This window comes from Fusarium flagelliforme (assembly GCF_020744385.1).
Source record: "Fusarium flagelliforme strain FIESC 12 MPI-CAGE-AA-0113 chromosome Unknown B0J16scaffold_1, whole genome shotgun sequence".
NCBI classification, from domain to species: Eukaryota; Fungi; Ascomycota; class Sordariomycetes; order Hypocreales; family Nectriaceae; genus Fusarium; species Fusarium flagelliforme.
The window spans coordinates 5666694-5681356 of NW_025763503.1; the positions used below are offsets into that span (position 1 = coordinate 5666694).

Sequence of the window (14663 nt, forward strand, 5' to 3'; positions counted from 1 at the left end):
TGGTCCAGGACTCAAGGTCTGGCCCGTCACCATTTGAGCTTAGAACAAACCAACGACGTCAACTCTTCTATCCTTGGCTTGGCTTCTTCGTTCTTCAGTTCAGCCCTGACTTGACTACAAGACCTCACTGACTCTCGATCTATATCTTTTCACCTTTATCGCCTATCAGAAATATCAGCAATCAGATCGGCATACTTCTCTCGGCATTATTTTTTTCCCTTTCTTGATCTTATTCCTCAACGCTTTCGCAACAGCGTCATACAACCCTTGTACCACCTCTACTCTACGGCCATAGCATAGCCTCTGTTTCTCAGAACTGCTGCCGCAACGAATACATCAACACTTTACAAGTGCCCAGACAGTAGCGATCTCGATTGAATTCGACATAAGACGCCCAGACCTGTCGGCGCGTGGCGACTGCGATTGCGACGATGGCAACGACCTTGGATAACAGCAGCAATACAGGGCTGAATAAACTGCTCCCCAAGTCAATATCCTCCAAGCGACTCCGAAGAAAACAAGACCGGGAAGCGTCAGGACTTTCGTATGACGACGCCAGTGTTTTTGCCCATTCACAATCCAGTCGCGAAACTCTAGAAAGCGACGGCACTCGCTCCGGCCATATTGCAGGCGACGAGGACGAGAGTACAAGCCAAAGTCATCAGTCCTTCGAATCTGACGGGAACGAATCGTGAGTTTTTAAACTTTCCTATCTCTCTCTCTTTGGTCTTAGCCTCTTATCCAGCCTTCCTCCTGTCGCCATGGCCTTGATTCCGCATGGCAATGATTATCCAGATCCGGATTGTTTTGTCTGCGTTGTTGCGCAGGAACTGTTGCGAGGCTGAGACCCCTCTGTTGGCGTTCTGCGACATCCATGCTTAATTAAGATGACACCAAAAGGAGAAACAGATGAATCAAGGTATCGCACTAAAAGGATGGAAGATCAAAGAGAGCTCCACCCGGCACTCTGATCGTCGCCTATACAAGCCTGTACTTGCATTCTTCCCCTTGGTCGCTTCCATGTTGTTATCTACATCTTCTTCTTCCTTCTTCTTTGGCACTCTTCCTCTCGTATCCTGTTCTGTTCTGTTTCCTTTCCTTTCTGGTAATAATCGCGCCCAGCTGGCTTGGCCTGGTTCATCTGCCGTCTTCCCCGTGTCCACCTCCCTACCAAACTCCACTTATTCATTCTACCGTCTGTGCTCTGTCAATCTGATCAACCTATCTAACTGGAACCATCGTCACTGCTTACAGGTCCAACTCTCGACATCCACCACCTTTTTCAACACATCCTTCCCAAATCGGTCACTTGACTACAAATTCTCCCATTATACAAACAAATTACCATCCTGAATCCCAACCCTCGGTTTCGGATCACGATTCCAATAGCAGTACTTCAAAGTCGTCCACGTTTCCGCCGACACGATCCGATTCGGTCGAATCGAAGGATCTCCGGGTGAGTCGGAGTAAGACGGGCTTGGTTCCCCCCCAAACTTCAGCTCGACGTTCTCCTTCTCCAGCTGGTAGATTGAAGGACATTTTTAAACCCAAAAGGACCTCTGGGAATAGCTCAAGTCCTGAACGTCGACCAGCTAGCGAACCCCAGCCACCGGTCGAGACTCGCGACGAGCAACAGCCCACCATATCAGTGGACCCTGAATCTGACCAGAACTTGCCCGTCCTCGAGCCACCAGCTACAGCTAAACTTGCTTCACCCGAAAAGCGAGGGAGAGTCCAGCCCAAGGTTGACACGAATATCCCCCCACGAACTCCTCCGAACGGTGACAAGCCTGCTCCTGTTATAGTAAATACACCACCCACACCTACCGAGTTCGCCAATAGATCCGGCCAGTCGTCTCCTGAACGCAAGTCCTTCTGGGGTAGTCCGACAAGCAGTCCGGGCACAAATGGCCGACCTTCTTCACAAAGCATGAGCGCCAACAGAAGGAGTCGATCCAATTCCGCAAACATAGGCCCCAGCAAACTCTCCCACATTGTCTCCGCCCCATTGACACCGACCCAAGAAAGTGGTGAACCAACACCTATTGCAAACCCGAACCCTTCAGGTGGCTTCTTCTCTTCTATGATATCGGCTGCCCAGAACGCCGCAAACACATTTAGCAACACCAGTCTGAACATTGGCGGAAACAAGGGCCGGAGTGTGTCTCAAAACATCCAGGAACAGCCCGAACCCAACGACGCCAAAGACGACGCCGAACCTACTCCTACTGCAGATATGGCAGACAAGAAGGAAAGCAATAGAAAGTCCGCAGTGTCGACAATTGGGGCTGGTGAGCTGAGTCTCAGTCAGCTTGGGCTTGCCGAAGCGCCCAGCCTCGTCGCATCCCCAGTCAATGCCAGGTTCCCCGATGTATCTGATACCCGGGCTCGATCTGAATCTGCTCCCGTTGATTCTCCAATCAGCCCTGTAGACTTCGTTCCCGAAGAGTCATCGAGCCGACCGCGCTCACTTTATGAGCCTGTGAGTCGTGAACGGACTCCTCCCCCTCCTGACTCTGCAAACAAAGAGAACGGCGTTCAACGGACCTCAAGTCTTCGAAGTGCTCTCCGACAGAGTCACAGGAAACGTGGAAGCTCAGTCACCACTGGCACTACCATAGGTGCTGCGATCGCTGCTGCCAATAGTTCATTGGCGCATCCCAATCTGAGCGCCCCTAAGCTCACAGGATTTGCCATTGCAAGCAAGAAGCGAAACCGTGACTTCCACGATTTATTCAAGAGCGTTCCAGATGATGACTATCTTATTGAAGACTATAGCTGTGCCTTGCAGCGAGAAATTCTGGCGCATGGGCGTCTTTATGTCTCAGAGGGCCATCTCTGCTTCAGTAGCAACATTTTTGGTTGGACCACAACCCTTGTTATGAGCTTTGACGAGATCGTGTCTGTCGAGAAGCGAAGCACTGCGCTTCTATTCAAGAATGGTCTCATGATTTCAACGCTGCATGCCAAGCACATCTTTGCCAGTTTCACCAGTCGCGACGCCACATACGACTTGATTGTCAATATATGGAAACTGGGGCATCCTACTCTTAAGAGTACGCTGAACGGTGTGAGGCTTGAGGGTACCGGTGGCGACAAAACGGAAAAGGTGGATGCCGCCGAGCCTGCTGCAGAGGATGAGGTCCACGAAGGCTCGGAAACCGATGATGAGAGCGATGATGAGGAGGAATACTACGACGAGGACGTTCATGAAGAGATGCACAATGCCAGCATAGCTGCCGAGGCTAACGGGGCCGACGCCGACGTTGAGAAGACTGCCTCAAGGAAAGCATCAGGAGCAGCGCTCCCCAGCGGACCTGTTCCTGAAGAGGCACCGGCCGCGGCTGGGGGCGCTACAGACTTTCCGGGCCCAGCTACACATGCGCCCACAGACTGTGGCGATTCGGCATCGCATTATGAAAGAGTGGTTGGCGACGACATTATCCCCGCACCTCTTGGTAAGGTTTACAACCTCATGTTTGGCCCAGCGTCTGTTGCCTTTATGTCAAACTGGCTATCAGGGGAGCAGAAGTGCTTGGAGTTGCAGTTGGACGACAAGAAGGGCTTGACCCTTGACAACCGCACTCGAACTTTTACATATATCAAACCGCTATATGCATCAATTGGACCGAAACAGACTAAGACCATAACCTCAGAGACATTAGAAGTTCTGGATCTCGAGAAATCGGTCAATCTCTCATGTTCGACTCAAACGCCAGACGTACCGAGCGGGAACGTGTTTGCTGTCAAAACCAAATACTGTCTCTCTTGGGCCGAGAATAACTCTACCAGAGTGCAGATGAACTGTACGATCGAATGGTCTGGCAAGAGTTGGCTCAAAGGTAAATAACATATATATTCACATTTGTTGAAGTAGATGCTAACATGCTATAGGTCCAATCGAAAAAGGTGCCACTGATGGTCAAACTACATATGGCAAGGATCTATTTGCGGCTATCAAGGCGGCAGTGTCTTCCAAGCCACAGGGCGCAACGGCACAAGGTCCTGGATCTAAGGGGGGGAAGAAGAAGGGCAAGAAGGCTAAGCTGTCCCAGTCGAATACAGGCGTTGTTGAGGTTAACTCTGCACCCAAACGTCCCGTTCAGAAGAATTGGGGCGTTTTTGAACCAGTGCGGGGAATTCTGGAGCCCATTGGCGATATAATTCAACCTCTTCTCACCGGCAACGTTATGTATGGGCTCTTGGTAGGCTTGCTGGTTGCCACGTGGTTTGGCTTCGGTTTCACTCCCAGCAGAAATGCTTCTTACAGCCGCGAACTTGGGGGCATCTACCGTCCTGATAGGATTGCGGCTTATGAAGAGATGTGGCGACGTGAGGACAGCGAGCTTTGGGATTGGCTGGAAGAGCGAGTCGGAATGGATCGCCTGCACAGCGATAACGCTGGTGTGCGTAAGAGAGCTATGGAGCCAAAGACGGTCCAAGAGAACTTGCGCACAACTCGCATGGGTGAGAGGGAAGTGGAAGAGGCAATCCGAGTCACCGAGGAAAAGTTGCGAGTGCTGAAGGGAGTGATGGAGAAGAAGAGCAAACTTAACAAATCGACCAGTGACGGAGTAGGGTCGCAAGAACTATAGAAATTGTTTATATGTACGGATATAGCATGGCCTGACTGGAGCAATCAGCGAGCTCCCTGTTCTTTTGTCAATAACTTTTGTATAAAGCCAACGAATTTCAGTGACCAAAGAAGCGCAGTGAGTGAGACGAGCAGGTGGGATTCGTACTGGCCGCATTTTACATGATATTCTAGGCATAAGCCATTTTTTGTTTCTGTTCGTCAAAGCCCCGGATTGGCACGGGTCACTGGCAACTGGTCAGCCTCATACAATCCACTACTGTAGCATTTTTGGCTGAAATTAAACAAGGACTGTGATGTTCCTGCATACTCCGAGTTGGTATGGAGGTCAGTCTTGTTGATTGGGGTACAACTATCACTCAGGTTTGCGATGGTAGGGGATCCAATGAGGAATCGAACATTGAAGTCACCCATACCTGAGACGATGTGAACTACACAGTTACTAGACTACCTAGGTAGGTAGTCAATGTGATCCTACCCTGTAGAACCGTATGTGGATAGACGGTGCGCTCTAAGTCTATCTACCTACCTAGATACTGCAATGTACTGCAATGTCCCACAATAAGCAGAAGTACCCTGACAACTTATTTCCATTACAGCAAGTGTGCTCCTATGCAACAAATCAGCTGATTCAGAAAGGCAAGGTATTATCTGATTCGGCAAGTGTTTCGAGGAGATGGCCTAAGACGTTTCGGTGTGACGCAATTCAACTCAGCCCAGCTTAACTAACAACGGCAAATCTTCAAGTAGATAAATTTAAATACTTCGATGTATATGTGCAATAAACAACGAATATTGATCACAGAACAGGAACAACTCGATGAGAATCGAGGAGAGAACCTACTACTGGCCATAGCAAGGAAAGAAGTCAGGTAGGTACCTAGGTGCCTTCCCCATTACCTCTTGCTCTTTCTTACATGGAGGCAGGAGGCAGGAGCAGCAGGTACTGATTGCCTTGTTGAGTGGGGGCCAAAGCTGCCTGTGTCCGCCTCGCTGCCTACCATTTCATCCCCTCTCCTAAACCACTCGGACCAACTAACAGGGATAACAGTCCCATAATGGAATGGTGCTACACTTCCATTCTGAGTGAGCTGTGCGAGGCTGATTCTGATTCTGATTCTAATTCTTGATCCACTTAATTCTTACTGTACCTTCTCATCTCGATGGACGGGTGAAGATGGTTCCTGATGTTCCCAGAGATTGATTCGTTCGATTCAAATCAGCATAGCCTCTGAACAGAGCCTCTACTGCAAAACATCTCAGCTCTATCGGAATCTCATTCGCAGACTTTAGAGTACAAGACTCAAGCTGTTGTTGGAGTGCAGCAGCAACCCCGGCTCCAAGTCCCACCAATATCGACTGCATGGCCTTCTTGACGCTAGAGGTGACTTATTGCTTGCATTGGATGGATTTCACCTCCACATCACGTCCCATCCGAGCCGCAAGCTCCCAAGCTCCAAGCTCCAAGTCCTAGTCCTAGTCCAGGTCTCGAGTCCTACACACCCTCCTGTGGGCTTATTCGCTCTAGGACAGCATCACCACGAGCTGCCTCCCAGCCTTTGATTCATTTCTCAGTGGGAAATACAAACAAACTGAGAAAGAAAAAAAGACCATGACAGCCATGCGTGGTGTATAACATCTAATCTTCTTGGGCTGCTTCGTTTGTTGTCTGATCTGATCCCGTCATTTCATATCATTACCCCCTCTAGAGCGCTTGCTTGACTCCATTCATGTTGACTTGAAGCAAGCAAAACAGTGCAGCGGAATCCAATCATCCTACTACCCCATTGGTAGGATCTGGGTTATCTTGAGGAAGGTATCGGATTTTATTTTTTGTTCTTATTCTTCAAACCCCAAAATGGATTCAAAAACCCGTCTATCACTGGATGGTATAAATCCTAGTCCAGGATCCTCAGCCCTACGACGACTTACTCGAAGCCCCGGTCATCGAATAAGTCTGAGGCGGTTCAGTATCGACTCTTCCTCCTCTTCTGCCTCATCTGTTGTATCCTGCGATAATGAAGCATCGTCAAGTTGTGTGTAAGAGATTAACTTTCCTTTCGCCATTTCGTCAAGTCATCCTCCGGCTCATTGACAAACAGGACTCGCGACACCTCGAGTGACGACTGCGCTCTTCATAGATTCATCGTCTGGGCTGCCGTCAAGCGAAATGCATGCGATAAACTGACACCCCAGGAGAAGCTGGAGTGTCCCATGTTGCGATGTCGCAAACGATTTGCCAACCACGAACTCATGCTACAACATCTATACTCATGTAGTTGGCTCTCCACGAGTGAGTATTGGTGCTACGACTGCGGAAAATCCGAACGCTTCAACGACTCCAAATGTAAACGGTGCCTAGGACATCCCTCAAGAAGGAGGAAGATACTGTCCATGGCGAAAAGCTTCTTCAACTCCCTGGGTCACAAATCAAAGCACTCGACCCTACAGGATTTCGATCTCGACATCGACCTCGACCTTAACCTCAGTGATACCGAGGCACCACCCAGCTATGACCTGGCTGTGGTTCCGAATGAGCTTGAACTTCCATCGAACGAGATCCACGAAATTGGGTCCAGTGGTCTAGCTCTGCATCCTATAATAGAGAACGAGCAAGAAAACGAGGCAGAAGCCGATCCGGCCCCCATGCCTACCCCCTACATGTCGTCGTTGCCTACCCACAATCAGGCTCTGCCTAACCACCCCGCAGAGCTCGAATCAGATGCAGCTCCTGAAGAGTCTCTTGATTTCATGGTACCTCCAGGCACGATCCATCCTGTAAGCCTTATCGACACTGGCTATAACGTGGCTTTGGCAAGGCCTGCCCTTCAACTTCATACAACAGGTCTGGAAGAGTTTCGGCGAGAACAGAAGAGGCGGAGCAAGGGCCAAGTGGCACCCAGCACCTCGGTTCGCTCGACAGCCAGTACAAACTCGACTTCAAGCACAAACACCACAGACACTACCTTTAGCAAAGAAAGCTACAACATTTCTCCCATCTCAACCTACTCCGATCAATGGGCAAGTGTCCCAGTGTTCGACTCGGACTTCAATTCGTCTGAGAATGGCTTTGGAAGTCCAGGAGGCCTCCTCAGGACGAACTCGTTCGCCATATCTCGCAAGGCACCCGCGGCCAAGGGCTGGGGGTCGTTAGACGAAAAGGCAGACTTGTCCTATGACTCCCACCCGCACGATTTCCCCACAGACTTCCCAGTATTAGGTGCCTTACCTTCTGGCAACACCTTCCACGACCCTCTCGCTCTTGACCAGCCCATCTTTACTCTGAATGACTCTTCACTTCCCACCGACTTCGATCTCGAGTCGAACCTTGCCCTTGCCAACAACAATGCGTGTATGCCATCATCAATGACTTCCACTCTACCACATCCAACGGTCAACTCATACAACGCTCAATCTCTGATTGGCACAATATGGAGTACTCTTAGGCTGCATATTGCCAACTCAATGAGTAAACTCGACCACGTTACCAAGAATCCTCTTATCACACAACTCAAAAGCTTGACCAGCGAGACAATAGCTGTGAAAGGTCTTGATGTCCTCGTCGATATTATCGAAGGGCGCCAGCCCAGTGTTCTTTTGGACACTCTCTGCTTCGTTCACATGGGCTATTGTTTCTCTTTCATCATCCATGAACACGATGCTGCCAACCGATCAGCGGAACTCTTTGGTCAAGCAATGTCATACAGCTCTTTGTTCTCGCGAGAAGATCGTCAATTTTATATACAAATCGTCAAAGCTATCTGGAAGCCCGCCAATATGACCGACGCTGGTGTCGTCAGCATTTTGCGAGCCAAGGCGTCCGCCTCAGTGTCCCGGTCGCCAAGTATCAAGGGAAAAGAACACAGATTCGCAGCTACTCACAGGTCTGATGCCGACTCACTAGTTTCGGTTGCAAAGTATTTTCTGGATCAGTTAGAGCTTGCCACCTTGAGAGTTGTTGACGATGTGGTAATCCAGACCTCTCAACTATACTTGGAACACTTCACCATGAGCATGAACATCGATTCATTACAAGTTGCTGCTGCAGATCTTATTCTAAAAAAGAACTTTTGCCAATACACTCACTGCGGACCCTTTGCAGTAAGCTTGAATGATCTTATCCAGCGGATCAATTCCGAGTTCATATCAGCGCGACGCTTGGAACTTGAGCTGATTGAGATCGGAAAGGTGAGTAAATCTACCAGTTGTGTGTTCATGGTTGGCTGAACAGTTCTATTCAGATGTCTCTACCTCCCCATGTCTACTATGATAGTTACATCCGATATGTGAGAGACCAGATCCAACCTCTGTATCCCGGAAATGCTACTGGGGAAAATATTCGGTCTACATATTATCGGCATGGCGTTGAGCTTCTAAAGACGATAATAGCTCCACCTTCGCAACTGACGACTCCCCAGCCAATGCAAGACAACGGAGTATCAGATACCGTGATGCAGTATACTCTCGATGATGAGTTTGCATTCTTGAACGACACCACAGAAACGGAATCTTTCGATTTTGGTGGGAATCTCCCGTTTGGTGCTGAGCAAAATCTTGAACTTCTGGATCTCTCGAATGCTGTTGACCCTGGCACACTACACCCTCAACCACTTCCCACGCCCGCAGACACCAGCTCGGCTCGGGAGACTCCAATGACAGCAAACTCGCCATCTGTGCCCGCTACGGCTCCGGCTGCGTCTTCAGCTTCAGCTTCAGCCTCGACGGCGAAGGTGAAGTCGGATATCGGTTGCACGCTGTGTAGCTACACTCCAAAAGGCGATCCTCGCTGGTTCAGTTGTAGCCTGTCCAAGCACATGAGACTACAGCACTCAACGAAACCCCCAATAATATACCGTTGCCAATATCCGGGATGCACGAGCCAATATAAGAATAGGCCAGACAATTTGCGGCAGCACCAGATCGAGAAGGGCCATTTCCCAGATGGTCAGGAAATTGGCAAGCGGCCAATCAAGCGGAGAAAAGTTGATTGAAAGGGTGATATAACCCTGGCAGTGCCATAAGTCACATACTGCAGAAAGTACTAGCAAGGTCCCACGACAGTCGTACAAAACAGTGTTTCTGTCTTTTTGTTTTCTTTTCTCATTCCTATTGATTTTAGATGGACGGATATGGCGTTTGGGATGATCAACGACACTGGAGTGCTTGGTTAATGAAAGATACCATCACGGGGTATTATGTTGAAGAACACTAATAATTCGCAACTATGCCCTGGCGTTTGATTACACAGAAATACACTGCCATTTATTCATATTCAACCTCGAGAGTCGTGTTAGACCTTAAGGGACTTTAAGTCTCTTTTTTTTTTTTTCTCTGTCTTTTCTACCTCTACTGTTTGCCTAGGAACAACTGTGTCTTTTGAATAAGGTTAAACAAAACTTACTAATTATCAGTGGTCACAATATGAGGTTAGAGCGAGAGGTAGTAATCGAATTGAGCAGAGCAATTTCTAAATATGGTGACGCCATGGCTGCATCACGGTCCGACACGTCAGTGATCGACATGTTAGTCTCTTTTTTTGGATAGACAACTCTGAACTGGAACGGAATGCGAGAGCAGCAGAAGTTTCTTGCGGAAGTTGTCGATTGGATAGAACCAAAGGAAAAGAACAACCGTCACGCGTCAGAGAGTATAAATTGTTATCAGTTGGTGGTTCATGATAGTTGAAGGTAATCGTTCAACTGAAGACATATACATATTGATATGTAAAGATTAATTGTCGATAATTGAGTGAACATATGAGCCTATGTCATGATGTATACTTTCACAATATATCTATGTAGTACAAGGATAAATAAAACAAGGATAACATGACAAGTTGGTAACATTTATTATCGTTACCCATAATGAATAGTGTTTATTTCTGACAACCGTCTTTGAACTCTCTCGTAAGTAATGGCCACCCCCTGACTTTCACAGGCCGAACCAGTTTTCCTCTGAAGACAGACTTGAGCTTACTAATGATAGAAATTGGGTTTTAGTGTGCACAGTACAGTACCTATGACAGTAGTGGAGTTGGTGAGACTTAAATGTCTAGATCGAATAGGTTGAGGTCAGTGTTATTCTTACCCTAGGCTCAGAACTGCCTACCCTGTGTCTTTCTATTAGTCTCGATGACTCGACACTTTGAATGAGGAGTCAGTAAATAGAAGAAACATTTCCATACTGTAAAAACAGACTCCCTCGGGCCTTCGAGTGCCGAATCACGATACGAATGCAATCTAATAAAGGTGGCAGCGCCTCAATTTTATTTATCAGTTCAGTTCAAGCCAGTCAGTGATCCGATAATCAATGATCTCTACAGGGGCTAAAGGGCTAGCGCCACGCCGTAAAAGATCCCCCACAGTCTGAGAAGATGGAGAGAGGCTGATGGACAGCCTCTATTGGATGTCAGAGTCAAGAAACACACGCCTTGCCATTTGTGTATCAGTCCGCGCCTGCTTCTGCTTCTGCTTCCCTTCCCGTCTGGTATCTGCGCTGCATCTGTCTGTCCATGTCTGTCTTGTGTCTACTGCACCTGCCACTCCCTCCCTTCTAGCCTTTCCCATTCAGCCATCCCCCTCCTTCACTCCCATACTCCTTCCTGCCTTTGCATCCGCATCCGCATCTCATCCATCGCCCCCCCCTAGAACCCCTTCTGTAACTCGAATTTTGATTGTCTTCCCCGTCTACAAAGTGTTTGTGCTCCCTCGAAACCAAGTCCAGACACGGACAGTGCAGTACAGCACACTGCGATACAGTGCTGTAGCTAGTGATAGAAGAGGCGTCGGGTGTCTGTCCATATTTTGTTCTACTGCACTGCACTGCATTGCACCCATTCGGCTCTTTTTTTGTTCTTGCCCTCCCACTTCTTTTTTCATCATTTTTTTTTCCTGCTCCCTCTCTCATCGCACCTCCCTCCATACAGTACTCACTCACCCGCTCACTCACGCCTGTCTGTCTGGTCGATTTTGTCCCGGGTTCTTATTTCCCCTTCGCCCCTCCCCTGCCAAATTTACCCCCCTTCGCCCAGGCCAGGCTTCAATCACGCCAGGCAAACAGGCAAGCAGGCAGGCAGACGCAACGCGGGCCAAATTTTTTCCCATCCCCATAATTTTGTTCACGCCTCTGCAGAACCCGCGACTCCACGCCTCCTCCTCCCCCAAGTTCAGCCCAACCCAGCTTCATTATCGACACCCCCAAAGATCCTGGGTCCAGGGTTTGCTTCATACACACGCTCCGCAATCTGAACTACACTGCACCGCACACCACCGCGCTCCGCTCCGTATCAGCACCTCGTGCCCGGCGATATCAACGTCACGGCGGCATCGTTCGTCCTCTGCTCACCGTCACCGCCACCGGCCTCCGTTACGGCCATCGGCTTCGGCAACGGGGCCACGACACCTACCGGAGGAGCGTGACGATAGACCACGACAGCCTCGTTGAGACCATCGCGACAGTCACGTAACTAAGTTGGCCATCACACAACCGACTCGATTCTTCAAGTCACGTCACGTCCCCTACTTTGCTCACCCTTCGCGACCGAACCGCGATAATAACACATTCGGCGTATCCATCAACTCTTCTGCCCGCACACTCAAATCCTTTCGCGTTTATACCTTCGCGTTTGTAATCCGGCCCTTCTGCCGGGGCCTGACCAGACGATATGTCGAGTCTGCGTCCGGGATCCAACAATCATGCTGGCCTAAACTTCCCCCAGGCCAGTATTCGCCGCAATCCATATCCCCCTCCCCACCCAGGCCAGCAGAACAAACAATCACCTGCGCCTCACTCCGCGTCTCCATATCAGACACAGGCATATCAGCCTCAGCAGCCGCCTACCGGATATCCTCAGCATCTTTTCTCGAACCCCACGCATGTGAATGGTAGTCTCTCTAATGGCTCCTCTCGCTCTTCGACCTCGCACATGCCCAATGCTGTGCCGAGCCCGCTCGACGTTTCCAACCCTCGAGGAGTCCCGCAGTCACGCTCTCAGATGATGTTTCCTACGTTGCAACAGGTTGTGCCTAATCAGCTACACCATCCTCAGCAGCAACAGCAGATGCATCCTCAGCATTTGAGTCATCCTTCTCACCCTCTTAACCAGCCTCGGCAAACTCTCCACCAGCACCACGCTCAGCAGTCTCCCCAGCAGAGGCCTCAGTCTCAGCAAGCTCAGCCGACGCCAAAGCTTGGGCAAGTTCAAGTTAAGCCCCAGGCCCCCTCGCCTCCCCTCTCCCAACAGTCCAGTCAACAGCAGGCCCAATCGCATCAGCAGCTCCAACAACAGCTTCAGCAGCAGCAACAGCAGCACCACCTGCAACAACAGCAGCAGTTGCAACAGCAACAACACCAGCAGCAACTTCAGCAGCAACAGCAGCAGCAACAACAACAACAGCTGCAGCAACAGCAGCAGCAAGCACACCAGCAAGTTCATCCACAGCAGCAGCAGCAGCAGCAGCAGGCTCAGCAGCAGCATCAACAGCATCAACAGCACCCGCAGCAGGCTCAGCTACACTCGCAGCAACAGCAACAGCAACAGCTTCGTACCCCTCAACAAGAGCAGCAGCAGCTTCAGCATCCACAACAGCATGAACAGCCAAGGGCTCAGTCGCATCAACAGTCAGCGCCTCGTCAGCAAAAGCAGCAGAAGCAACGTGACCAACAAAGGGAACAACAGAGAGATCAGCAGGCCCAGCAACAGCAGCTCCAACAGCAACAGGCTCAGCAACAAGCCCAGCAACAAGCCCAGCAACAAGCCCAGCAGCAGGCTCAGCAGCAAGCTCAGCAGCAGGTCCAACAACAGCAAAAGCAACAGCCTCTTCCGGCAGAGCCAGTCCAGCAGCAACAGGCACAGCCACAACAGCAGAAGCCAGATGCGAATGGGGACGAATCAATGGACATTGACAGTCACGCAAATGGCGAAGAGACTGGAGGTTTAGACATGAAGCTTCTTGCTGACCCTAACTACATCCCGACACAGCCACTGGGCGAGATGATGTCTCCGCCCCCAGAGGGTGGAAGTTATCCAACTCTCGAGGCTGTCCAGAAAGCCGTTCTTCGTTACTGCACCTCTGTCGGTTATGCTATCGTCATTGGCCGTTCCAAAAAGACAGTGCCTGGATTGAAGAAGGTTCTTTTCGTTTGCGATCGTGCTGGTAAGCCACCAAGCCGCGTCAGCCCTGAGTGTCGAAAACGCAAGACTTCATCTCGAAAGTGCGATTGCCCATTTGGCTTCTTCGCTATCGAGCAGCGAACTCAGTGGACAATTCGATATCGTCCAGACCCTGCTCACCTTCAGCATAACCACGGACCAAGCGAGAGTCCTTCACATCACCCAGCTGCGCGCAAGCTTGATAGTAAGATGGTCGCCGCTGTCAAACAACTTAAGGAAAACGGTGAGTTTATCGACCAGAGGAACCGATTCCATACTAACTGCAATGAGCAGGCGCTGGCGTCTCGGAGACGCTGCAGATACTGCAGACCGAGAACCCGGACTGTCACCTTCTTCCACGTGATATATACAACGCTCGTGCAGCTATCAATCGCAACCCTCAAAAGGTTGCTACGGGCTTGGCTGAGAACAGACCAGCCATATACAGCAAACCCCACCAATCTCCTGAAGACCGCATACGCGCAGAGTTGAGGCGAGAAATCGCTAAGGCTCGCGAAGATATGCAAAAAATGGAAGAGGAGAAGGATAAGGAGATTAACGAACTAAAAGAAAAACTCGTGGAGAAAGAAGGCATCATCAAGAAATTTGAGGAGTTCATCGACATTTGCAACGAGCGGGTCATGTTTCAACGTCAGCGACTTGCGGGAAGCAACAGCAATGGGGCGAACCAACCTCAAGTCTAACGTCCCATTTTGGCGCATTAGTCGGTCTGGCGAGTCGCATCATGAGTATTCAAGATATTTAAGATTGGCTATTCGAGGATTATGAGGGCGTTTAGATGGGTAATGCTTTGCATTTGCTTTATGATATTTGGTTTTGTGGCTTGTTCTTGTTGGGGTATGGGTGGCATGTTATGTTTTGGAGCATGGTTTTCAAGATTATGATGCAACTTGCTTA

General features: G+C 49.8%; 3 protein-coding genes across 3 annotated transcripts; all 3 read left to right on the forward strand.

The window, feature by feature from the left end:
- Positions 1 to 431: 431 nt before the first annotated feature.
- B0J16DRAFT_391812 (uncharacterized protein) lies at positions 432 to 4766 on the forward strand (the record flags this gene model as incomplete). Its single annotated transcript, XM_046131954.1, has 3 exons — positions 432 to 691; positions 1255 to 3842; positions 3895 to 4766. The coding sequence occupies 3 exons, from the start codon at positions 432 to 434 to the stop codon at positions 4593 to 4595; spliced, it is 3549 nt and encodes a 1182-aa protein (XP_045989760.1). The 3' UTR covers positions 4596 to 4766.
- A 1366-nt stretch (positions 4767 to 6132) lies between these two features.
- On the forward strand, positions 6133 to 10005 carry B0J16DRAFT_329876 (uncharacterized protein). Its single transcript, XM_046126370.1, has 3 exons — positions 6133 to 6634; positions 6697 to 8782; positions 8836 to 10005. The coding sequence occupies exons 1-3, from the start codon at positions 6453 to 6455 to the stop codon at positions 9583 to 9585; spliced, it is 3018 nt and encodes a 1005-aa protein (XP_045989761.1). The 5' UTR covers positions 6133 to 6452; the 3' UTR covers positions 9586 to 10005.
- Positions 10006 to 10884: 879 nt separating this feature from the next.
- Positions 10885 to 12147, forward strand: B0J16DRAFT_34711 (uncharacterized protein). The gene has a single exon (XM_046128526.1). The coding sequence runs from the start codon at positions 10982 to 10984 to the stop codon at positions 12035 to 12037; it is 1056 nt and encodes a 351-aa protein (XP_045989762.1). The 5' UTR covers positions 10885 to 10981; the 3' UTR covers positions 12038 to 12147.
- The last annotated feature ends 2516 nt before the right edge of the window (positions 12148 to 14663 follow it).